At 40.7% G+C, this 25,432-nt stretch overlaps 3 protein-coding genes across 4 annotated transcripts; 1 reads left to right on the top strand and 2 right to left on the bottom strand.

The window, feature by feature from the left end:
- Positions 1-222: 222 nt before the first annotated feature.
- On the bottom strand, positions 223-8,465 carry LOC115780064 (interferon-induced GTP-binding protein Mx-like). The gene is made up of 12 exons (XM_030729018.1): positions 8,244-8,465; positions 5,381-5,518; positions 5,110-5,264; positions 4,430-4,568; positions 4,017-4,215; positions 3,844-3,922; positions 3,628-3,750; positions 3,386-3,527; positions 2,593-2,751; positions 2,397-2,473; positions 2,096-2,308; positions 223-946 (listed from the first exon to the last, which is right to left on the bottom strand). The coding sequence occupies exons 1-12, from the start codon at positions 8,428-8,430 to the stop codon at positions 671-673; spliced, it is 1,887 nt and encodes a 628-aa protein (XP_030584878.1). The 5' UTR covers positions 8,431-8,465; the 3' UTR covers positions 223-670.
- A 7,419-nt stretch (positions 8,466-15,884) lies between these two features.
- LOC115779766 (uncharacterized) lies at positions 15,885-21,995 on the top strand. 2 transcript variants are annotated; one of them, XM_030728563.1, is made up of 2 exons: positions 15,885-15,925; positions 18,290-21,995. In XM_030728563.1, exons 1-2 carry the CDS (start codon positions 15,889-15,891, stop codon positions 18,889-18,891), a joined length of 639 nt encoding a protein of 212 aa, XP_030584423.1. In that variant the 5' UTR covers positions 15,885-15,888; the 3' UTR covers positions 18,892-21,995. The 2 variants fall into 2 exon arrangements, with proteins under 2 accessions (XP_030584423.1, XP_030584422.1); XM_030728562.1 differs by lacking the exon at positions 15,885-15,925 and adding an exon at positions 16,715-16,920.
- LOC115779765 (zinc finger protein 239-like) lies at positions 21,956-25,215 on the bottom strand. The gene is made up of 3 exons (XM_030728561.1): positions 24,999-25,215; positions 24,315-24,614; positions 21,956-24,054 (listed from the first exon to the last, which is right to left on the bottom strand). The coding sequence occupies exons 1-3, from the start codon at positions 25,180-25,182 to the stop codon at positions 23,216-23,218; spliced, it is 1,323 nt and encodes a 440-aa protein (XP_030584421.1). The 5' UTR covers positions 25,183-25,215; the 3' UTR covers positions 21,956-23,215.
- Between the last annotated feature and the right edge of the window lie 217 nt (positions 25,216-25,432).

Below are 25,432 nucleotides of genomic sequence, written 5' to 3'. Positions count from 1 at the left end.
ATTTGAGCCTCACCGCAATTAGAGAAGTTGAAGAACATGGATGGATGCTTTACAAACCTCCTTTGATTGCATAGCTTGGTTTTTGTGTAGATGTACAATGTGACTTCAGTATATACACAGCAGTGATCCAGCCCAGTTATTCTGAGCCACAGCAAAGACACTCTGAGAAACTTGAGTTTTGTTTAGCATGTTTCACTGTATTTTATTTATGTATTTATTACAACTGAAGAGGAATAGACAACCTATAGTGATACAGCACATTAGTACACAGAGTACCTGCCAATGCAAAAATATTCTGGTCCACAACAGACATTCTGATTGAGCTGCTTTTTCTTTTTTTCTACCACTTAAGAACTCCTGTTGCAACTGTTTCTGGTATGCAGCAAATTTTCTATAAAAAGAAGTTTTGCACATATTCTCTTCAAATTTTGATAAATGGGAGGGGGGCATTCAAAATCGGCCTGAGTCACTTCATTATATCCCCTTGTTATATTTCTCTCTGGATTTCTTTTTTTTTAGATGTTGCTATGCCGTTTGGCAAATAAGAAGTAAGAAAAAAAATACTTCTAATTCCTATACCTTCAGTGTAATGTTTCTTTAAAATTATTATTGCAGAAAGTAACACAAGAGTAGCGTGAGGTTCAATTTTGTGCTGAACATATTTGTCAGGTCAGAAATCTGATGTTAACTTTCCCATTGAGTTGACTTTGTGTGTGTTCATACTAAATTCAGTTAACAGAAGGCGAGCTCTTGAGAGGCGCTCAAGGCGCAGCTGAAGTTCTTCTCTTCTATTTTTTGTGACAGTGTCCTCTTCAAGCAGGGACTCTGCTCTCTCTTTCTGCTGTAATATCTGCAGCATTCCCCTCTGCACGTGGCAGGCAAACTCCTGCAGCATCTGATAGCGGATCACCAGGGGGATCTGGTCAGACAGACGTTGACCAGCAATCTGCAGAATGAAAGAAATAACAAAATAAGGATGTACTAAAAGTTACTTCCTGCATGTGGTTGGATCACAAAAATATCGTTGGGGTCTGTAATATCTCGAGATGTGTATTTAGAATTTAAATTAGAAGTGTGTCTGGTTCAGAACAGAAGTCGAGACATTTTCTAGTGTGCTTAATGCTCAACATTAAATAATTAGCTGAAGGAATGTTTTAACCTTGTACCCAAATTAATCTGAATATGAAAATAATTTTCAAGCACTTTGTTCACAACAAAGAACACAAAGAAAAAAGTAACCCTAAACTCAGTCTACATAAAGCTTTGTAGCTGCAATATTAAACTTTTTCAATTTATTACACAAAAATATTAATGTATCATATTCTTTAGAAAAGTACTTTTGGTGTCAGAAGCAAGCATCACAGAAAGTTTATTCTGATCACCAGCATCCTACACGTTTCTGTCTTTACTGATTATTTACTGGCAGATTGACTAGATTTGCTTTTAGCCTGTGTTTTGGAAGTTGATCCAACATTCCCACTTCTACATGAGCTGACTCTGACCTCTGACTCCATTCCAAAGTCTTCCATTTCTTCTTTTTGAGACATATCCAGGAGGATTTGCAGGTTTGCTCAGGATCATTATTGTGCTGAAAGGTCCATTTTAAGGCCCAAATTCAGCTTTTGGACTTGATTTGAAGCTTGAAATAAAAGTCACAGTTGTGGTAAAACAACTCTAACTTGGATTTATGACTTATGCTTTCATCAAGGTGAATTTACTGGGGCAGCCAGTTCTGGGTATTTTAGCATTCATTTGAAATCTATGTCATTTGTAAATAATTGTCCTTAAAGGTGAGAGCCTTAAAGGGCTTTTGCAAATAATGTGTAATATTCTATAAATATTCCAGATTATTCTAAATATTCCATCTGGAGGGTCTGATCTGATTTTCCTGATTTTCATTTTAAGGTGAAGGTGTGTTTAAATATAACAGATGTTAGTTTTTAGGTTTCATTGGACTGGAGGGTTCAGTGTTTACTTGTTTAAAAAAAAGAGTCAATTATTTCAATGGGATGTACTTTTTCACCTGGCTACACTTTATACCGTATCACAAGCTTTTAGGAGCAAACATAAAGAACAGCATTTCAGAGACATTTACTTTGTAATATACTCCAAAGTGTTTCATCATCTCTTTCGGGGTGAACCCACTGCTGTGCAGTTGTGGTCCTAGTCCTTGTTGAGCAATTTTCTTATTCATCTTCCTGATGTATCTGTTGTCCTGAGTGTAGACAACCAGCTCCATCTGAAACTGCATCCTCAGCATGGACCTTGCTGCATCTTCCCTTTCATTTCTGATGGTTTCAATGTTCAACTGAATCACACAAAAATCTTAGTAAATATTCAATCAATGTTTAGTAATACAGTATGTGCGCAGTAGCATGTCACAAAGAAGATGATACCTTAGTTGCATTGATGAGGTTAGGAAAACCAACAAAGTTGTCTTGTGCCAATTCAAACAGCTCTTTCCCCATAATCTCTAAAAAAATAATATTAGAAAGATTAAAAAAACAAACTAACTATAAAATGAAAGAGTATCGGCAAGGGATAATGTACGGTGATGGCTTGCAATGATTGCAGCATTAAGAAAAAACATGCCTGACACTTCCTTGAGTTTCTGGACAGCCGGCTCTTCCAGCTGCCTGATCTGCTCCTGGACAAGGGCCTCAAAGGTGTTGTAGTTGATAAACATGGGCAGTTCTTTCCCACGGTACTTTTGTTCAAACTGAGACTCTGCTGTCCGAACACTCGTTTCAACTGCAATGTAATAAAAGTTACATCATTTCATGTGTGAAGTGTCACTATCTGCTGCGACAGGCAAGGCTGATCATAAGACTCTTGAGGCTCGAACCATGTTTAACTTAAATTTTATTAACTAAAAATAAAACACAAAACTGGACAGGAGCCGGCTACACAAAACTCAAAGTTTACTGCAGGAAGACATTTGTAGCAACACAAGCGACTATACTGACAACAGCACAACAAGGAACACAGAAAAACCAAAGGCTTAAATACACACTACCAAATCCAGGAACACAGACATGGGAAGACAAGGACCAAGGGAAAACTGAATGAAAAGCAATGACTAAAACCAAAAACAGAATGCAAAACTACAACAAACTGAGAAGCTAAGCAGTGAGAGAAACTAAGCAACACAACCCAAAAATACAACAAAAACCAGAACTGCACAAAAAGGAACTCAAAACACTGAGCCACCGGCCCAGGACCATGACATGAAGATGTAAAATATGTTCAGTTTGTTATGGTGGGAAGGAAAATAGCAAAAGAAACCAGATCTTTTACTTCAAAATGAAAGTTTCTGTATGTAGTAACTTGTAAGTAGCAGAATGTATGTCAAAAGCAAGTAATGAAAAGTTGTTAATTCACTTACATGATGTTCCAGAGTTCTGTATGAATTTCTCCCATGCTTCAAACTTAGTTCTGAGCGTGGAAAAGATGTTGGACTTGTAGCCACATCTTAATTCTTCACCTTTGGTGAGACTGATAGCATCCTGTGTGAATGCTGACACTCTCTAAGACAGAACAGGTTCAAATAAAAGAAGACATGTTGCTTCCAGAAGCTCAAAGTCCTTTTGCTTAGGAGGTATAAAATGTGCCAGCTAGTAAACTCACGTCACTGAGGAACTTTAGTCTCTCAGCTGCATCAGATGGAGGTCCTTTTCTTAATTCGGCCAGCCTTGCCTGAGTCCATTTGAGTTTCTTCTGTGTCTGCTCATCAAGCCGAGGCAGAGATTTCTACAAATCACATGGAGATAAAGACATCATAGCTGGAGCTGGTTGAAGCCGTCTGCAGTGAACCAATACGATGAAGCAGTAACAAGAATTCACCTGGATATGATGCACCAGTTCAAGAGTCAGTTTTTCTGCCAGTTTAGGAACAGTGGCCTGACTTTCATCATAGAGAATCCTAGAGCACAAATAAAGAGTTAGAGTGTATGCAACACAGAATAACACACTGCAAACACTTGTTTGCATAATTTCCAAAAAAAGAACAAACTTACTGGAAATGAGCATGCTCCTTGAAGAAGGTTTCCTCTTTGTCTATTGCTTCACTAAGAGGCACCTTCTCTGTGATCTCCTTCTGACCTCTGCATTTGACAATCATGTAACCCTTCTTCAGAGGGATGACTTCATTATGGACAATTTTAATCACTGTCTCTTCTGTGCCTTCGTCCACCAGGTCAGGTTTAGTCAAGATGCCTGAGAGAGAGAGATAGTGTTGGATTTCCCAGCACACAGAAAGACCAGCTGTGGAAAAGCAAGTTGTGACCTGGCTCTAACTTCCAGGATGACAGTTTGCGTTCGTGTTTCGATACACATAATTTTGCTCATTAGGCAACTTGTTTAATGAACTGAACACTCCCAGCAAAAGAATTTATATTAAAGAGAATACACGATAGACACACTTGCTTACCCAAAGTCCTCTCTCCATCAGGATCCACCTCCTTTGCCATCTTCAAAGCTTCTGTGGTTGCAATGTCCACATTACAGGGAACAACCACCAAGCTGATGGTTTCTTGTTTTTTGATGATACTCTGGATCATTTCTTTTATCTGAAAGTATGAATTTATATTAAAACAAATATTATGTCATTAATTGTACAAATGTATTTATAAACAGTACACCTATCTAATCAATCCAATCAGGACTGTTCAGATCAAATAATAAACATGTATAACAATAAATAAATATAACAGCAAAAAATCAGCAGCCACACTGGTGCCACAATGATGTCTTAATTTAAACACCACAGAACAAAAACATAGGATGGATGCAAATGGAGAAACGTCTTCTTTCATTAATGCTATTAGTAACATGTGCGTTTAACAACCAACTGGATTCAGTGCCAATCAGACTCTGGATGTGTGTTCTGTGGGCTGTAGTGATAGCAATCATACATGTGCTGTATTTAGGGTGCAGTCTTTGTTGCTTGTCCAAAAACCAAACTTTAAACAGCAAACATAAATTACAATAATTTGCAAATAATTTACTTTGGAGCAAAGTACAGAGAACTAATCTGTCAACACATTTTATTGGATCAAATTTCTAGCAAATACATTTTGTTAAAAATTAGGAGAGACTGAAGTCTCATACCTGTTCACCAATGTTCTCTGACTGTCCTTCCACAGCCACCCTGGCAATGCCAGGCAGGTCGATCAGTGTAAGGTCTGGAACATCAGGGGAAGCGATCTCCAGACTGATGAGCTCACTGCTGATCCCCACATCGTTCCCAATCAGTTTAAGCTGAGCTAAAGAGAGAATATGATTTCATGTGTGCCTACACAACAAATTATGTTACCTACCTTTTACCTCTACTTTTAGCCTGGCTTTTGGTGGTGACCTTTAAGAATTTTGTATTCTCTACCTTCTCGAATCTTTTGCTCCACAAGTGCAGGATCTTTTAGCTCTTCTCCATAGTTGTGGTAGCTTATCTTTCCATACCACTCATCTCCTCTCTTCTTTCTTGTCATCTTCAGTTCCAATGGACATCTTGTCACAATACCTGTGTTTTAAGAATGTGAGAAGTGAGACAAGGAGGTAAATGTTAAAGTGAAACCAAGTGAAACCACAGACATTATAGCAACAGCGACATTATAACATTGTAGCAAGTGTGATGTCCCGCAGTGGCAGCCATATTGGGTGTTGTTGATAGCCACGCGTTCTCTTATATAGAAAAAAAAAGGGTGGAGTTCAAAGTTATCAGCTAACACTAATTAGCTTGGTTTGTAATGCGCATTCATGAACTACATTACATTACCAAAAGTATTCATTCACCCATCCAAATGATTGAATTCAGGTGTTCCAATCACTTCCATGGCCACAGGTGTATAAACCAAGCACCTAGGCATGCAGAATACTTCTACAACCTATCAAATCATGCTGGATTTGATAGTAAGGTGTCAGAGTACATACTGTGTATGGGGCTGTATATCCACAGATCAGTCAGGGTGCCCATGCTGACCCCTGTCCACCGCTGAAAGCACCAACAATGGGCATGTGAACATGGACCACAGAGCAATGGAAGAAGGTGGCCTGGTCTGATGAATCACGTTTTCTTTTACATCAAGTGGATGGTTGGGTGCATGGTACATGTGTGTTACAGTGTAATACTTGGACAATGTTCTGCTGGGAAACCTGTGACTCTATTGGGTGGGCCTGGACCCCTGAGGCCCATCCATAACATCACTGAACCCAGTGTACTTGATGATAGACTTTCTTTTTTTTTTTTTATATCAGCAAATAAAACGTTTCCAAGTGATCATTCTTCTAGGCAGTCTACACCCTTTAAAAACTATTTCTTTTAAAGGGTGCAGACTGCCTGAAAGAGTTTAACCCAAACAATCATTTAACCTAACCAGGCGGTTTAGTTGCCTAAAATTAAAACTGTAATTGTACCTGAACAAAAACCCATAAAAGTTTCTGGCAGAAAGTTCGTTAACCTCTTCCATTAGTTTGAAGCAGTTGAGTTCCTCCACCAAATTTTAAAAAGAGTAAAATTGAAACTATTCTCCTCCAGGGTGTGGTCATCATTAAGTTTGCATGTTCAAACTAGCTCTTTCGCTGGTTTATAGTTCCTTTCTTGATTTAACTTTCTCTTTCTTTCTCCTTCTGAAAGAAATTTCCACCTTCCCCAAAACTCAACTGTAATCACTTTCAAATTGAACAAGAGTGAACTCTTTACTCCTACATGGGTGTGGGTTGTATCCATAGATGTAGGAACGGGGGGACGTGTCCCCGCCAATATTGGAGACAGGCGCATTTGTCCCACCCAAAAATTACACCACGGAGAAAAATACTTGATTTTGAAATTTCCAACTTGGGTGCTTTTATTTTGAAGGCGCAACACAGCGTCATGTCACTGCGTTTTGACCAGTATTAAATGTTTTAGACCAATAAAATATATCAAACTTTGGACTTGTGTGTGCTACTAAATTATTTTTGTGCTACTGAAATATTTAGCTTGTTAGTACCAGTGCAGCCACCTGATAAAGTAAACGTACAGCCCTGGAATGACATGGTACTTGATAAAAGACTCAAGCCATTGTTTGGTGGTTTGCCCACATCTTATGATTATAAAACATGTACACATGTAAATTATACGTACAATAATATAAGTGTAGACAACACTATTTTTCCAAGAAACATTTGAAAAAGAAATTAAAATATCAAATAGCATTTTTTTTTATGCTTTGTGCATATGTCAGGCTTCCAATATGTGTCCCCCCAATAGTAAACTCATTCCTACCCCCTTGATTGTATCACACATACACATAAAAGAAATAAGGCATGCATTAATTGAAATAAAAATCAAAAGATTTATGTTGTGCATTTTGACATTTAGCCAGTAGCTGTTTTGTCAATGCAAATATGTAACAAGGTTTTCTTTCTACCAGGAGCTGGAGTACCTCTGCCCTGCCAGATGGTTTGATTCTAGCAAGATCAGGTTAGAAAGCATCTTGTCAAAATGCTTTTAGCCAAGGTGATTTGGACTACTGAGCTTCTGTGAGCATTCTTCTAGGCAGTCTACACCCTTTAAAAACTATTTCTTTCAAAGGGTGCAGACTGCCTGAAAGAATTTAACCCAAACAATCATTTAACCTAACCAGGCAGTTTAGTTGCCTAAAATTAAAACTGTAATTGTACCTGAACGAAAACTCATAAAAGTTTCTGGTATAAAGTTCTTTAACTTCTCCCATTAGTTTGAAGCAGTTGAGTTCCTCCACAAAGTTATAAAAGAGTAAAATTGAAACTATTTTCCTCCAAGGTGTGTTCATCATTAAGTTTGCATGTCCAAACTAGCTCTTTCGGTGGTGCCTTTCTTGATTTAACTTTCTCTTTCTATCTCCTTCTGAGAAAGAAACTTCCACCTCAACTCAACTGTGATCAGCTTCCACCTGAACAAGAGTGAACTCTTTACTCCCACATGGGTGTGGGTTGTATCACAATACACATAAAAAAAATAAGGCATGCATTTAATGAAATAAAAATCAAAAGTGAACCCAACCCAGTCTGTGGCAGTCTGTCCATTATTCATCTGTGTGCCACATTTTGTAATGCAGATGTGGTTGATGATGGCGTGAAAATTACAACTGCATGTCCTCCTTCACTACATCCATCAATGTTCTCTGAGGTCTCCATCCTGACTTCCTCATACAATGCCGTTATATACTTGACTTTGACTCTTCTAATGGACGGAAAGTTTCTGAGCTGGAAATAAGAGTACTTACCACTGCCTCTCGGCAGTGCCACCCCTGACAGCGCCTCCAACACAGAGCTCTTCCCGGAGCTTTGGTCTCCAATCACGGCGATAGCGGGCAGCGCCAAGTCCTTCTCTACACCGAGAGAGCGGAGTTTATCAACGAGGTCGATGCGGGGACGGACCTGCTCTTCATACTGTTCATTCAGGGCGCTCATAATGTAGTTGCGACGGCTTGTCTCACAACAAAATTAAAGACTGACAACAGCCAAAATGATATCGTGGTCTGTAATGCGCTCTGTGAAAAACGGACCGTGGGCTGGAACAGAAAGATTTCTGTTTCGCTTCGTTTCGTTTTGCGTATCACGCGCTGGATTTCTTCATTCCAAAATACAGGAATCAGTCTAAAAGTTAAAGGCACGCGCAGACACTTATAATAAGTCACACTTCTTCATTTAAAAAAAAAAAAAAGATTTTACAAAGGTGTTGCATTAACTGTTCATGAGTTAGTCATTTTCATACACAGTGATTTGCTTCGGGTGGCATGGGCGCAGTGGGTAGGAGCGCACCGTGTAACCGAAGGGTCGCTGGTTCGAGTCCCAGTCTGAGTGCATGCTGTAATTGTGTCTCTGGGCAAGACACTTAACCCACATTGCCTAAGTGTGAATGTGGTTGGGTGTTTGGTGGTGGTCAGAGGGGCCGTAGGCGCGAATTGGCGGCCACGCTTTTGTCAGACTGCCCCAGGGCAGCTGTGGCTACATCAGTAGCTTACCACCACCAAGTATGATTAAGGTGTGAATGAATAGTGCATGAAATTGTAAAGCGTCTTTGAGTACTTTGAAAAGTGCTATATAAGTCTAATGCATTATTATTATTATTGTTTTCTGAGGCTCAAGGTCCATCTTAAACAATCGCGAGATATTGTGACTGAAGGTGACGATGTTCCATGGCCACAGGTGTGTAAACCAAGCACCAGGCATGCAGACTGCTTCTACTAACGTGTGAAAGAATGGGTCACTCTTAGGAGCTCAGTGAATTCCAGTGTGGTACTGAGATAGGCTGCCACCTGTGCTACAAGTCCTGTTATAAAATTTCCTCTCACTATTAAATATTCCAGTAATTTTTTAGAGATATCATAACAAAGTGGAAGCAATTGGGAACAACTGCACGTCAGCCACGAAGTGGTAGGCCATGTAAACTCACAGAGTAGGGTCAGTGGATGCTGAGGTGCATAGTGTACAGCTTTCAACTTTCTGCAGTCAGTCACAACAGACCTCCATACTTCATGTGGCCTCCAGATTAGCTCACAAGCTACTGTAGCTCAAATTGCTGAAAAAGGTCATGCTGGATTTGATAGTAAGGTGTCAGAGTACATACTGTGTATGGGGCTGTATATCCACAGATCAGTCAGGGTGCCCATGCTGACCCCTGTCCACCGCTGAAAGCACCAACAATGGGCATGTGAACATGGACCACAGAGCAATGGAAGAAGGTGGCCTGGTCTGATGAATCACGTTTTCTTTTACATCAAGTGGATGGTTGGGTGCATGGTACATGTGTGTTACAGTGTAATACTTGGACAATGTTCTGCTGGGAAACCTGTGACTCTATTGGGTGGGCCTGGACCCCTGAGGCCCATCCATAACATCACTGAACCCAGTGTACTTGATGATAGACTTTCTTTTTTTTTTTTAAATCAGCAAATAAAACGTTTCCAAGTGAGCATTCTTCTAGGCAGTCTACACCCTTTAAAATCTATTTCTTTTAAAGGGTGCAGACTGCCTGAAAGAGTTTAACCCAAACAATCATTTCTTAACCTAACCAGGCAGTTTAGTTGCCTAAAATTAAAACTGTAATTGTACCTGAACAAAAACCCATAAAAGTTTCTGGCAGAAAGTTCTTTAACCTGTTCCATTAGTTTGAAGCAGTTGAGTTCCTCCACCAAATTTAAAAAAGAGTAAAATTGAAACTATTCTCCTCCAAGGTGTGGTCATCATTAAGTTTGCATGTCCAAACTAGCTCTTTCGCTGGTTTATAGTTCCTTTCTTGATTTAACTTTCTCTTTCTTTCTCCTTCTGAAAGAAATTTCCACCTTCCCCAGAACTCAACTGTAATCACTTTCAAATTGAACAAGAGTGAACTCTTTACTCCTACATGGGTGTGGGTTGTATCCATAGATGTAGGAACGGGGGGACGTGTCCCCGCCAATATTGGAGACAGGCGCATTTGTCCCAGCCAAAAATTACACCACGGAGAAAAATACTTGATTTTGAAATTTCCAACTTGGGTGCTTTTATTTTGAAGGCGCAACACAGCGTCATGTCACTGCGTTTTGACCAGTATTAAATGTTTTAGACCAATAAAATATATCAAACTTTGGACTTGTGTGTGCTACTAAATTATTTTTGTGCTACTGAAATATTTAGCTTGTTAGTACCAGTGCAGCCACCTGATAAAGTAAACGTACAGCCCTGGAATGACATGGTACTTGATAAAAGACTCAAGCCATCGTTTGGTGGTTTGCCCACATCTTATGATTATAAAATATGTACACATGTAAATTATACATACAATGTATGTATGTAGACAACACTATTTTTCCAAGAAACATTTGAAAAAGAAGAAATTAAAATATCAAATAGCATTTTTTTTTATGCTTTGTGCATATGTCAGGTTTCCAATATGTGTCCCCCCAATAGTGAACTCATTCCTACCCCCTTGATTGTATCGCACATACACATAAAAGAAATAAGGCATGCATTAATTGAAATAAAAATCAAAAAATTTATGTTGTGCATTTTGACATTTAGCCAGTAGCTGTTTTGTCAATGCAAATATGTAACAAGGTTTTCTTTCTACCAGGAGCTGGAGTACCTCTGCCCTGCCAGATGGTTTGATTCTAGCAAGATCAGGTTAGAAAGCATCTTGTCAAAATGCTTTTAGCCAAGGTGATTTGGACTACTGAGCTTCTGTGAGCATTCTTCTAGGCAGTCTACACCCTTTAAAAACTATTTCTTTTAAAGGGTGCAGACTGCCTGAAAGAATTTAACTCAAACAATCATTTAACCTACCAGGCACCTTGGAGGAAACTATTTTCCTCATCATTAAGTTTGCATGTCCAAACTAGCTCTTTTGGTGATTCCTTTCTTGATTTAACTTTCTCTTTCTTTCTCCTTCTGAGAAAGAAGATTCCACCTTCCCCAAAACTCAACTGTAATCACTTTCCAATTGAACAAGGGTGAACTCTTTTCTCCCACATGGGTGTGGGTTGTATCACACATACACATAAAAAAATAAGGCATGCATTAATTGAAATAAAAATCAAAAGTGAACCCAAACCAGTCTGTGGCAGTCTGTCCATTATTCATCTGTGTGCCATATTTTGCAATGCAGATGATGATGGTGTGAAAATACAACTGCATGTCAGATTAGACTGTTGGGTTTTCTCTGTATTATTATAGGGTCTTTATATATAAGGTCTTTATCCGCAATACAAAGCGCCTTGAGGCGACTGTTTGTTGTGATTTGGCGCTATATAAATAAAACTGAATTGAATTGAATGTCCTCCTTCACTACATCCATCAATGTTCTCTGAGGTCTCCATCCTGACTTCCTCATACGATGCCGTTATATACTTGACTTTGACTCTTCTAATGGACGGAAAGTTTCTGAGCTGGAAATGAGAGTACTTACCACTGCCTCTCGGCAGTGCCACCCCTGACAGCGCCTCCAACACAGAGCTCTTCCCGGAGCTTTGGTCTCCAATCACGGCGATAGCGGGCAGCGCCAAGTCCTTCTCTATACCGAGAGAGCGGAGTTTATCAACGAGGTCGATGCGGGGACGGACCTGCTCTTCATACTGTTCATTCAGGGCGCTCATAATGTAGTTGCGATGGCTTGTCTCGCGACAAAATTTAAGACTGACAACAGCCAAAACGATACCGTGGTCTGTAATGCGCTCTGTGAAAAACGGACCGTGGGCTGGAACAGAAAGATTTCTGTTTCGCTTCGTTTCGTTTTGCGTATCACGCGCTGGATTTCTTCATTCAAAAATACAGGAATCAGTCTAAAAGTTAAAGTCGTGCCCATACAGTTTTAAAAAGTCACATTTCTTCTCAGAGAAGGCAGAGCTCGTGGTAAATAATTAATCTCCCGACTAAATTAATTAATGCAAAACTAGGCTATATCTTCATTAACAAATACTGTCAGGTTTGATGGCTGACAGGAAATGATTTTGAAAATGTGGAAATTTGTGGTGCAAAGCAAAAAAAAAAAAAAAAAAAAAAAAAATTCAAAATGTTAAAGATGGCCTGATTAAATTAGTTTTGGAAATACAGTATCTAGATTTATTATTATTTTAATCTGAGCATCTACATGGCATAGGCTGATGTTGGGTTTTAGAAATACTAGATGGTACTAGATGGAAACAGTATCATGGACAACACTAACATCTAGTTTAAGGTATGAAAAGTCAATGTGTCACAGAAGCTAAAAAAGAGGTGCTTGTCCCTAAATTTGCTCAAATAAACTGAAAGTGTTTTTTGTAAGGCTGATGGATAATACAAGAAACAAGGTGCTTCACATTGTCTAAGTAAGACTCAAGCAAAACTTCAAATGATAAAAGTCCACTTCTTTTCTGTTGTTGTGATAATATTTTTTATTGCCTGAGCCACTGTGAATTTCTAAAAGTACCACGCTCTGAAACAGGAAGTACATATTTGAGTAAATATGTGCCATAACTATATATAATGAATTTTCCTGTCTTTTCTCAAAAGAAAATCAGATTCGTTATAAACTTCTTGAGATGTTGATAGTATTGTAGCGGCCATTGGTCCACATCAAAACCCAACAAATCCAAATGGCCACTGAGGCACCTCAGAACTGGATCTTACGCAGGTCAAAGAGGTCTTAAAAATAACACAATGTCCATACAGAATTGCAGAAATGGTCAGTTTATTCTCCATTACGCAGCAAACTTACATAAGCAATTTAGTCTGCAGCCTCTCTGTCGCCTGGTAAAAATCCGTATGACCCGGTGCCTGCTGACCCCTCCCACCCTGACCTACTTAAGTAAATTAAGTGTACGCCTACTTAGCCATAAACCCAAAAAGTGAACCCAAATTTACCAAAAGAAAAATAAACCATAAACTTAACCTTAGCAAAAATAAACTCAACACTATAATCCAAAAAGCAAAAATAACCCACAAATAGCTCCAACAAGTATATCATTTATTCCTTTTTTATTCATATTCATTATTATAATTCAGATAGACATTACATGTTAAAAAGGTGCGCTTAACAATTAAGATAAAGTCCTCCATACACCGTGTACACACTTTGTTATAGATGCAAGAGGACTGAAAAAACAAACAAACAAAAAACTAAGTTATAATAGTCAATAAAGCCAAAATGTTAGTTGGGTCATTTAATTTATTCTAAACTGGAAAATTTCTGTCCACCATTTTTGTGAATAACATTCTCACTTCAAGGCGTCACAACCACCTTGATGGAGCTGTTGTGATTTGGCATCATATAAATAAAACTGAACTGAATTTAACCTTCTGCTGTACAAATTATTAAGGGGTCCTCTCATGGATAGCGTGCAGTGACACAAGAGAACAACTCAAATCTCATTATAAACCATACTGGAAAAAGGGGAGTTTAGACATTTTAATTTGGGCATTATAGCATTTGTACATTACTTTAAACACAGTGCTACGAAGGTGCTTATAGGAGCACCACCTGATTTAAAGCCTATTGGAAAAAAAATGTGGTGGCCACACTGGGGGACCAGCAACACCGATCACTGCTGGTTTAGTCTTGGAGAGTCTCCTGAGTCTGATCGTCCATCTGAGCTGTTCAGCAGTCCGATTTTCTCTAGTCTGCAAAGCTGCCTTGCACACAGACCTTGAAAGACTACTGGACTTTATCCTGGTTCATTTCAAGAGCCACGTGCTAGTCACTCCTCAGAAGAAAATAAATCCTCCAGGTTAACCAGGTAAGCAATGTACATGCACCCGGCCATCCACTTGATGTAAAAGAAAATGTGATTGATCAGACCAGGCCTCCTTCTTCCATTGCTCCGTGCTCCAGCTCTGAGGCTCTCGTGCCACGTGTTGTTGGCGCTTTCAGTGGTGGACAATGAATAAACTTGGATAATAATAATAATGAATAAACAGGCCTGCCGCAGTCCAGCCTGCATATTATGAAATGCAAAATATGGCAAAGGAGCCCCCATACAGTTCAGCAGCTGAAATCACGAGCAGGTACAAAACATTTTACTTCCAAAACTACAAAATACACAAAGCTGCTGCCGGCAGCAAATTCAAACTGAGCACACCGTTTTCAAAAATCATGAAGTTAATCTAATAAAGTGGTCAATCCTAGGGACTAACCAGTGAACATCCTCCTCCTGTGTTACTATGCTCTTTTTTTTTTGTCTACACCATAGCTGCAATCTCTGATTGTCTTGTTGATAGGCACTAATTGTGTATGTAAATGCCTGGCGACTACTATGACAATAGATAAGGCATAAAAGCACCTCTGTAATGTGACATAACAGTATGTTGTACAATTCCATGTTCTTTTGTTTGTTAGTGAAAACACAAAACTAATCAAACTGTTTAAAAAAAATCATGAAGCTGTTCAGTCTTAACATTTCCTATTTTATATATTAATGCTGCAATTGTAATTATTAGGAAATCAGCACTGTTTTACTTCCCATTTTAGTCAGCGTGCAATTTTTTTTGATAGAAACAGAAACATAGAACAACTTTATTAATTCATCAGTATTTTTGTTCTTTAAGAAATACTCAAGATGTCAGGTGTCATCTTGTCCTTAGCTGTAAGACGCACACAGTCCTTCTCTCCTTTTGCTGTTAGTGATTACAAAAAAAAAAAAAAGAAGCAGATTTTTATTATTATTTTTTTTTTAAATTTTTAATTATTTTTTGATTTCACAAAATTAGGTTTCGCCACGTGTGTTGAACGGACTGATAACACCCGAAGAGGGTGAATGTGAACGCCTCTGAAACGAGTTTCACTGTACACATTAAGCTAAGCTTATACTTGTGGACAGAGGTGGGAAGTAACGAAGTATAAATACTTTGTTACTGTACTTAAGTAGATTTTTCAGGTATCAATACTTTACTGTGATTTTTTTTTTCCTGATTGCTTTCTACTTTTACTCTCTACATTTTTACACGAATATCTATACTTTCTGCTCCTTACATTTTCAAAACAGGTTCTTCTCTTTCGAATTTTTTATTTCCGGTCACTGCGCGCCTTCAAACATCAAACCGATCTGAGCCAAAGTGGAGGAACAATAACACACAAAAGCTAGTCCTACTGGAGTAGCCTCCATCACCGAGGCTTATCGCATACCTGAAATGATGAAAGAGACAAAACCAATTTTTGCATCATTTATAGCGCTGTGCTCAGGGGTTACAGTGGGCGGACCGAGAGCAGATGTGGTCGCGGCACTTCTTAGCTAGCGCTACTGAAGAGGAGCGAGAATAAATGGAATAACGTGTTGCGGCATTTAATTTCAAATGCAACGTTTCTATTAGCTGAACAAATATCAGAACACACAAAATGTTTGTGTGCAGTTTTTCACACACCAAGTCTGCTAGCTAAAGGTCCAGCTGCTGTATTTTTTCACTCGGAGATGGGGAAAGATGGAAGAAAGAGGAAGCAGAGAGGTTAGATTTAAAGGTAAGGAATGCTCAGTGACATTTGGTGAACTATAAAATTAAAGCCTACATGTAATGTCCACATTTTGAAAAAATCAGATATTGATCTGTAAATGATGTTAAGTTATTATTATTTATTTTTGATGCTGTGAAACGCTGAGCCACCATCTGATCTTAAGAGTCCCCCACCTGCCAAGTCCCACTTCAACCCCTGACTTCCAGTTGTGTGTGTAAGAACATTTCAGTAATAATGTCCCTAAGGGCCCCTCATACTGTAAATATTTGTGTCTGTGTGTGGAGGCAGAGTCACCTTCTACAACAGATCCAAGCTGAGTAGAATTTAGGTTGGTATAATGTTTGTATTCTCAGATTATACCTTTTTTTTTTTTAATTAATATAGCAGGTTTGGTTAGCTTTACACACAAGTAGCTGGTAGAAACGTCCTCCAAAGAGCTACTTTTACGTTCTTACTTGGAGAACATTTCAGAGCAGATTTTAGTATTATTTAACAAGAAAAAAGGGACCATGTATGAATTTTCCTAAGGTATTTCACTTATTGTTCTTTATTGTTTATAAACTGGGGAATTATTTATTTTAAAGCTAAAAAAGTCTGTCAATAGATATTAAAATAAATATGAATACGAAACTATGAAAATAAATTAGAAATATTTTTTTAAATTTTTTTTAAAAGAATTATAAGAAACTTTTTTTTAAAAAAAAGCTAAGTCGTCTGTCATTCCACGTTGCTTAGGTGACGCTGGGAGTCATGGTGATGAGAATCGCGTATTGAACAGAAGGTGCAGAAGCAGAAATTAACATTCGCCTGTTTGACGCGATCGCTGACAGGAGCTTTTTTTCTGCAAGTGCTGTGGAAACTTTAAATTTCCAAATTCAAACTTCCAAACTTTGAAAAACTTCAACAACTACTCAAAGATCCAAAAATGGCCTCCTCTAGTTTACGGCGTGAAAAGTACCTGATCACACTTGGCATCCATCGTATACTGGACCGCCGCTATGGTAAAACTTTGTAATAAAGTACAATATAATATTTTTATGTTATTATTAGGCTAAGGCAGATTTGTTTTGCAGCTGTGATGTCTGACAAAAAGTGATTGGCTGTATTTAAACTGTTGTGAATGACTTTTTGGCCTATAATCTGAGAAACATGTCAATCATATCTTTCATTAATGATATTAACTCATGAGTGGGAACATTTTAGGTGAAATATGCCATGCTCGAGAAAAATCAGTTTTAGGGGGTCAAAATGTTTGAGTTAATATTAAAAGTACAGGAAAAAGAGGGACACTGGACCATTTTGTTTTTTTTTTCATTTTGAAAAATGCTAAGAATTCAACATATGCATGTGCCATAGAAAAGACGTCAGCATTGGAATTGGAGTCTGACGTCAGTGTTTTCATCCCGGCGTTTGTTTTTGTATTTGGAGAATTTGAGTTTGCATTGTTTTGGTTGGTGGCGCTGAATTAAACAGTACATTTCATACATTGTAAATCTTAACCGGTGCTTTTAAAGTTTAGTCACTCGCTGAGTTTACACAGACAGGTGAATTAAAACAGACACGTGCTTGAAAAGTTTATTTTATCTTTTTATCTTGCGCGCTTTTTGTGTAAAATCAGTTATGGTTACTCTGGGTGCAAGATGCCGATCTTGCCCAATATATTGGTGTGAGGATATTATGTGAGGTTATGTTTCTGGGCTGGCCTGGGAATGCCTCGGTGTTCTCCGGGATAAGGGAGAGGAAGTGGCTGGGGAGAGGCAGGTCTGGGGTTCTCTGCTTAGGCTGCTGCCCCTGCGATAAGTGGAGGAAAATGGGTGGATGGATGGATGGACATGTGTGAGGGTTCCTCTGGCTTTTTAGCGTCTATGCAGCTGTCCAGATATGTGTTTAAACGGATTTAAAATGTGACGGATTTAAGCAGCATGTCCTTGCAATAAGGAGCGCTTTGAGGTTTCCTGACTTTAGATCACAATTTTTAATTTCATTATAAACTCCTTCAGTCATGAATGCCGTTGAACTTTGTTCTGTCACCAAAAACACACTGAATTGTTCTTCACTGGGAGCTGTAAAATTTTAATTCACATGGAGCTAAAATCACAATTTTGCAAATTTATGCTATGAGCAGAATGTCCGTCTGCAACATGCAAAATTTGGTTTGGATTTGAAGTGGTTGGTGTCATCTTTTGTTTAACACTCTTCATTTAACCGTTTACAGTGCAATATCATTTTCTCACCTTCTACCACATGAAAAGGGTTAAAACTTTGAATGTGGACCCTCTTACTGTAGCATATGATGATATAAAGCCATGTCTTGACATTTATCTGATCATGTCATGATTAATGTAGAAAACATTTTTTATTTTCTTGTAGCTCGGCTGATGAAGGCTTTTTCGGTACGTAAGATGCTGGTAACAAACCTGAGGAACCGTCCTTTGAACGACAGCAACATCGACTCCATGTCCAACCTGGTCCTGAGCCTGTACCATAACTTGGTCACTGGGGACAAGGATTTTCCTTTCATCCCCATTAGAGGAAACTTCTGCTCAGACAAGCTGGTGACACCCTTTGCCCAAACGGGGCACACGGAGAATGACACTCCGTCGCCGCATATAGTCTCACCACCTGGTGTGATGGTGCCGCCTGCAGGTTCCAACTTTCCTCCTCAATTCCTGACTCCTGTTCTTCCTGAGAAGGCAGATGTTTATGTGCTGAAGGCAGACCGGAGGAACTGTGTCAGCACTCTGAATGTTGACGGCAATGCTGTCACCAGAGTCATCTCCACTGTTTACCGCAATGAAGACACTGAGATGGCAAACCGATGGAGAGTAACGGACTACAGCGAAGAAGGCAATGTACTCATGTCGGTGCTGTGTCAGTTTTCAGAGAAGTCGGCACGGTGTGCAAAACGAAATGCAGAAGAAGAGAGCAGCAACGGGAGCCCCACTCCACCGAGGAAACGTTTGAGACTGTGATGGAAACTGAAGCCTTTCCTGCCTCCGTGTCCTCCTTAGACCTGGTGACCTCTCTCTCATTCCAGAAGGGAAGAATGTCAACCTGCCACAGCTTCTCCACATTCCTCTTCAATTCCAGGGCCTCTGGGCTGAGCGAGGTGAATAGGCACTGATGGGGCAGTAACTGGGTCTCAAGCGCCCTTGCTGGTCCTTGTAATGTCCATCCTAGCCGTGTACGGATGGGCGCTGGGCCGCCTGGTGGGCCAAGCTGTACTCTCTCTATGGGGCACAGAAGGTGAGGATGATCAGCACCGATTAATAGCAGTGGGGACACATTACTGAAGGCTTGAAGAGGTAGATCAGCGAGTTGTCTATACTTCCTTTTGAGGGTCAAGATGGGATAAGAATGTTCTGCCAACCGTAGATGTTGGGCGGTGAAGGCGTTTGAAATCCGATAGGATCGCTGCGGCTGCAGGATGGGGGCAATCTCGAAGGATACTGATGCTCCATGCAGGATCTGAACGTCCTGTCTGATCGTTCGGAGGGACATGTCTTCCGGGGTTCCTGTCACTCCTAGATGTTGTGCGGCGTCTGACAGTAGCATCGTCCGATCCGATCCATCATCTAGAATCGCGTACGTGTCCAAGGTCCTGTCCCCGTACCTTAGAAGAACTCTAATGATTTTGAGGAGGACACGTGTTGGGTCGGAAGGCTTATCCAGGTAAAGCTTGTCAGAAGCAGAACTCACTAAGCAGGTCCCTTCTTTCACTTCTCGGTTGTTGATTGGGTGCAATATGAGCAGGTGTTTGCCTTGGCATTTACTACAGGGCTTCTTCAGGTTGCACTTAGCCACCTGGTGTGCTCTGCCACAGCGCCAGCAGCGTCTGTTGGTTCTGATCCAGTCGATCATCTGCTCCCTGTTGAAGCACTTGAAGGTGGCACACTGGCTCAAATAGTGATCTTCTGTCTCGCAGTAGGGACAGAAAGCTTTGGATGTATTTCCTCTCCTTTCAGTAGGCGGATGGCTGCTCGGGGCCTCCGCTCTAGAGCTGGGTGCGTCCTTTTCTGACCCATGCAGTACTGTGGCGGAACGCGGAGCTACTCTGGGTTCCAGACGGCGCTCCGGCTTTGAACTAGGTCTTTCTCGTTGCCCATCACTGGATTGACACCAGGTTTCCACCTGCAGCCAATCGGAAAACTCAAGGAGGTTATAAACAGCATCAGGGCGACGGCACATATGTCTCCAAAACTCGGACCTCATTTCGGCAGGTAATTTACTGAGGAGGCGTGATACATGAGATCCGCATCGCAGCTCTATCTCCCCCTCTGCTCCCAACGTCTTCAGCATACCCACCAGGGCACGGATCTGGAGTGAGAATTTCTCAAAGGCTTCCAAGTCTCCCCTCCTGATGTCTGGAGAGTCCATGACGTTCGCGATTTTCTGTAGAGCCAATTGGTGGGGCTGGCCGAACCTCTCAGCCAGAGCTGCTATGGAGTCTCTATAAGGTGTTGGTGAGTTGAGATAGGCATCGGCGATGAGCCGTGCATCTTGCAGCTTCAGGTGGTCAGTTAGAACTTGATACTTGAACAGTTCCGTGCTGTCTGGAGGAAGCAGGTTGTCCAGAGCAATCCGGAGACGGGCGAATTCCCCTGGGTCTCTCTTGATCAGGTCTGGGATCGACGACGTTGGACCCCGATAGGCTCTCTCTTGGGTGAAGGCAGGGGACAACGGAGCCTGAGCCTGTGGGGCGTGGCCTGGGTAGGTAGGAGGTCCATCATACCTGGATGGTGTGACTGGTTGTGCCGCAGGGCCATAGCTAGATGGCGGGCCATACGCTGGGTTCCTGCTCCTGTAGGTAGGAAGTCGTCCTGTCGGTGGCAAGCTTCTCTCGGGCTCACCGCCACTCATGCCACTAGGTCCGGGCGATCGTGAAGCTGTGATTGCCTGCTCCCTTAAGAGGCTCAATTCCTCCATTAAACTATCCAGCCTCTCAATGGTGCTAGTTTCTCGGCCGTAGGAGGGCTGAACTGCGGGTTGATCCTGTGGATCGTCCAATATCTGTGCAGTATCACGGGGGAGCAGTCTTCTAGGAGGAACCTCTGGGCAGCCTTGGAAGGGATGGAATGGGCTCTGAGTTCGCTCACCTCATAATCGTGGAGATAGGCAGGAGTCCAGATTGACCGTTTGGGGCGTGTAGAGTCACTGGCTGTGTGGGCTGGCTGCATCCTGGGGTCCGAGGAAGATATCAAATCCGACTCTAAGGACCACCGTTCGATAGCTCTAATGTGCGGTTCGCTGTACCAGTAAGGATTCAGGTGATATCCCCTCGGGGAGCACAAACAGGATGCCAATAGAGATTTTAGGCTCTTTAATGATGAACAGAGGCGAGCAGGTGTACGCTGTACAGTCACTGATACACCAAGCAGGCCTACGTAGATAGAGGGGATCTGTGGAGGTGTATTTGTGTGTGTGTGGTTATTCCGTCAGTTACGCACACAACTTCTGTTGCTTGCTGCTTAAGATGGCTGGCTCCGTGTCTGACTGACTAAAGCATTACGCAACTCTCCTGTAAAGCATGCACTTCACTCCCTTCACCCTAGATGTCTCTCTACACCTACACTTACTGCCTTCCCAACAGCTTCATCCCACAGTCCAGAGAGATGCCTGTTAGGTTAAACAGTGATTCTAATTTGTCCACATGAATAAACGGTTGTCTTGAGTCTCTGTGTTTGAACCTCTCTCCCCTAGACTGGCACCTTTTTTTTGGAAGTGAAATTGTGGCCAATTATTAATTATAGTAATTTTAGACCCCTTTGGGTAAATGGACATGTATGCTTAACATCCCAAAAATGAGTTGTACTGTTGTTGTAATGTAATGTTTCTTTATTTCTATTATTTTAAGAGACACCATGAAAACATTTAAAATTTACAATTTTTGTACTTTGGAGGCACAAACAGTATCTAACTGTGTCTGAATAGAAAATGTTTGTATTACTGAATGAATTCATTGTTTATTCTCTTTCTTCCTTACTGTACATGTTTTGTTTTGACAAAAACTTCTTAATACAGAAATTGTTTACATTTAAATCTACAGTTTGTGTAACAGCAGCTTTCTTTATTAAATTTGTCTTCACTAAAAAAATTTCTGGTGTGCATTTGCATTCAGGCAGACACATATTACATCTGGATGGTTATACTCAGTTTAAAATTATTGTTATAGCAGCCACGACATCTGATGCTTCTACGTCATTTCCTGTGGGTCTCGAGCTTTGCTCCATCGTGGATGTTAAATGTTCATCACTGTTTGCACACATTTCTTACATTTCCAGGTCTTCAAACAGCATCTTATTAAATATGTGCAAACCTTAAACAAGTGAAGACTCTTTTAATTGGACACTGTTAATCCCTGCCCTCCAATGGATTTTGTTAGATTTTTTTAACACTGCTCATTCCAGAGCTCAACGTCTCCTTCCTGGTTATAATTACGCAGAGTTTTATGATCGTGTGTTCAGAGGAGGTGAGGATCGTCTAACTCTAAATGATACAAAAACAGATTCAATGCGTTTCTCTTTAGAGAAGCTTCAAGTCCACATTGATCAAAAGGAAGCTGAAGAACAAAAACTCAAATTTGATTCTCATATTAGAAAAAGATGACAAAAATATCAAGACAAATTTTTTGGATGATAAGACCTCATATATCCATCAAAGCAGCCCAATGTATATGCATGCTATGATGTTATCACATGTCATGCTGCTCTATCATCTGTGGCCAGGCCTCAAAATCAGTCATGAAGCCTTTAATGTTAGTGTGCAAACAAACTCAAAATATTTGATCAGAAACCAGTGAAGTCCCATCACTGCCAAATTCTTCAAAAATACCATTTGTTGAGTTCAGATAACTTTCTTAATCGCTCATTTGTAAAAACAATGTTTAAACGCGTAAGTGGCCCCTGAAGATATCTGTCAGTTAAAACAAAAAAACAATAATAAAGGTGTGAGGTGAAGAGCTGGAGTAAGGCAACATGGCAGACATGGGAGGAACCGCTTTCACAAGCCAGTGCCCACTCCTATGTATTTTCAATTATTTCTAAGTGTATGAGAATGCATCAATTTATTGGAATACACAATTACACACCAATTTTTGTATATTTATGAGTACAATATCCTTTTTTTTCTATTAAATAACCTCAAAAAAATGACTCACTGTACCTTTAAAGTGCCTCTTTCAGTGTATGTTTACATTTTAAATTTGGTGGTGCGTACCCAAACACTTCAGTTTCAGCTTAACAGTATATAAATGATAACTTTGGTTTGGGAAATGTTACTGCTGTCTCCTGTGAACAGTCACAGTGGGTGAGTGTAATCAGTTCTGTCCTCTGCATGGATCTTCATATGTTTCTTTAAGCTGTTCTTCCTTTTAAAGCTTTTCCCACACAACAAGCACGGATGAGGCTTCTCCCGTGTGTGCGTCACCCTGTGAGTTTCCATGTCACCTTTACGATTGAAGCGCCTGCCGCACTCCGTGCACTGGTACGGTCGCTCTCCTGTGTGGATTCTCATGTGTAGCGTCAGAGCTCCACTCTGCCTGAAGTTCAAGCCGCATTCCTTACAGCGGTAAGGCTTCTCTCCTGTGTGGATCCTGAAGTGCTCCTTCAGATGGCTCGACTCTTTGAAACGCTTTGCACAAATGGGGCAAGTGTGTTTTCGCTCCCTAATTAAATCATTTGCATATCCTTCCATCCCTAAACCGTCTCCTCCCTGACTGTTCAAGTCAGTGTTTTGCCTTTTCTGTTGTCTCATTCCCGCTGCTGTGAGTGCTTTAATCCATTCTCCATTCACCAAACCCTCTATATACTCATTATGTTCACTCTGGGCAGACTGAGAAATTCCAGACAGTCCTGACAGTTTGCAGTTTTCAACATCTGCCATCTTTTCTGCTGTATTAAAGGCTTTGTTGCTCAGACTGCAGCAGCTGGAGCTCAGGGTTAGAGAATGAGGCTCACTATACACATTCAATGGCTGATGACAGAGGTTGTAGTCGCAGTCAGCCTCTTCCCGAGGACTAGATGATGCAGACTTCTCCACTTTGATCATCTGAGGAGGATGAGGGTCATCACGGTCCTGACAGTGGCTCCAGTCTTGTTGAGTACCACCCTTCTTATGGTAAGTGAGCTCAAGTGGATCTAAGAAAAAAAGGTGTCAATAGAAGTCTTAATACCTTTTGGCACCTCGTAACCATTTTTTAATCTGATTTCTTTTAAGTACAACCATTATGACCATATCTGAACATGAGAAAAGATTATTAGGACATTTGTTTCACCTTTTTGTTAAATGCCTGGAATTAAAGTCACATTTTGTCTCACTCCAGACTTAGACGGATATCACAACAAAATAATTAATGCCAGCCTTTGCTGGATGTGCTGTTACTCAGTCCTCTCCTCACCTTCTAGTTTTAGTTGTTGAACTTCTGAGTCTCCATTTATTCCGCAGGCAGATGTTAAACACTCATCTCCACGTGGCTCAGCTTTGACACTTGCTACCTGCTCAACAGTTAATAATCTGTATAGGTGTGAGGGTGCACCCTCGCGACTACAGGAGCCTCCTTGCTGAGCAGCCCTCTGGTCAAGCTCCTCTTTCATCTGCAGGATGCTCGGGGGCTCTGGGTGCACTTGTGGGGTAGAGTCGTCTTTGAGACAGTGCTCAGGAGAAGCCTCTTCATCACTGCAAAGAGCACTGACCTGATCTGCTGAACAGTACGAGAAAAGGCTGGAGATGAAACATATTTTAAAGTTGGAAACAAAAATCTGTCATATTATAAGATAGTGTTTATTTGTCACATGCGCAGTTATACACAGTACAATGCACAGTGAAATGTATTTTGTACCTCCAACCATATATACACACACATATAAATAAGAATTAAAATAAGTAATTCACACTATACACACTTTACATGGAATTATAGAATATTATAATAATTTACATTGTGCAATAATAGTCCAGTTTAGGGCACGGTCACCCAGACAAAACCTGTCTGCGTTCACCAGTAAAACATATTCTGCACGTGTTTAAATAAATAACTGTTAGTAGTCTTTATCGCACAGAAATAAGTATTTAATTTACACACCAAATCTATGTAGTTTCACTTCAGGCCAGGACACCAGTGATCGCAGATGATCTATTTCCTGCTTGGACCGGCTGATTTCTCCCTGGAACTCTCTCAGGGTTTTCTCCACTTCCCCGAAAATCTCCACAGCCGCCGCCGTCAGGCGCTCGCTAATGAACAAGTTCAGATAGCGCAGAGTGCCCATGTCTGCTCGAATGGAGTTTTAACAGGTCAGCTCCAGACGTGACTTCTTCGTTGGTGTCGGTAGTGTGTGCTTTCAGTGTTGGTATATCGCCCTCTGCTGGTCACACGGGACGTTTTCCGTCCACATACGTCCACTTCAGGAGCTGACGGAAATATCAGTGCTTCTTAATACCCGCAGAAAGCAGGTGGCTTTGAGGAAAACAATAACCACCTTGCAGCCATGTAAAGCAGGTAAGTGCAAGAGCCCAGTT

The sequence above is a fragment of the Archocentrus centrarchus genome, chromosome 5 (genome assembly GCF_007364275.1).
Source record: "Archocentrus centrarchus isolate MPI-CPG fArcCen1 chromosome 5, fArcCen1, whole genome shotgun sequence".
Classification (NCBI taxonomy): Eukaryota; Metazoa; Chordata; class Actinopteri; order Cichliformes; family Cichlidae; genus Archocentrus; species Archocentrus centrarchus.
Note: the sequence above shows the minus strand (reverse complement) of the source record. Positions and strands in the feature narration are given on the sequence as shown.

Coding starts and splice junctions, on each gene's coding strand:
- LOC115779766 (XM_030728562.1), top strand. CDS start 16,845: ATGGCCTCCTCTAGTTTACGGCGTGAAAAGTACCTGATCACACTTGGC. Junction 16,921..18,289: donor TATACTGGACCGCCGCTATG/GTAAAACTTTGT, acceptor ATTTTCTTGTAG/CTCGGCTGATGAAGGCTTTT.
- LOC115780064 (XM_030729018.1), bottom strand. CDS start 8,430: ATGAGCGCCCTGAATGAACAGTATGAAGAGCAGGTCCGTCCCCGCATC. Junction 5,265..5,380: donor GGAGCAAAAGATTCGAGAAG/GTAGAGAATACA, acceptor TTCTCTCTTTAG/CTCAGCTTAAACTGATTGGG. Junction 4,216..4,429: donor TGATGGAGAGAGGACTTTGG/GTAAGCAAGTGT, acceptor TCTCTCTCTCAG/GCATCTTGACTAAACCTGAC.
- LOC115779765 (XM_030728561.1), bottom strand. CDS start 25,182: ATGGGCACTCTGCGCTATCTGAACTTGTTCATTAGCGAGCGCCTGACG. Junction 24,615..24,998: donor AGTGAAACTACATAGATTTG/GTGTGTAAATTA, acceptor ACTGTTCAGCAG/ATCAGGTCAGTGCTCTTTGC. Junction 24,055..24,314: donor TCAACAACTAAAACTAGAAG/GTGAGGAGAGGA, acceptor TTTTTTTCTTAG/ATCCACTTGAGCTCACTTAC.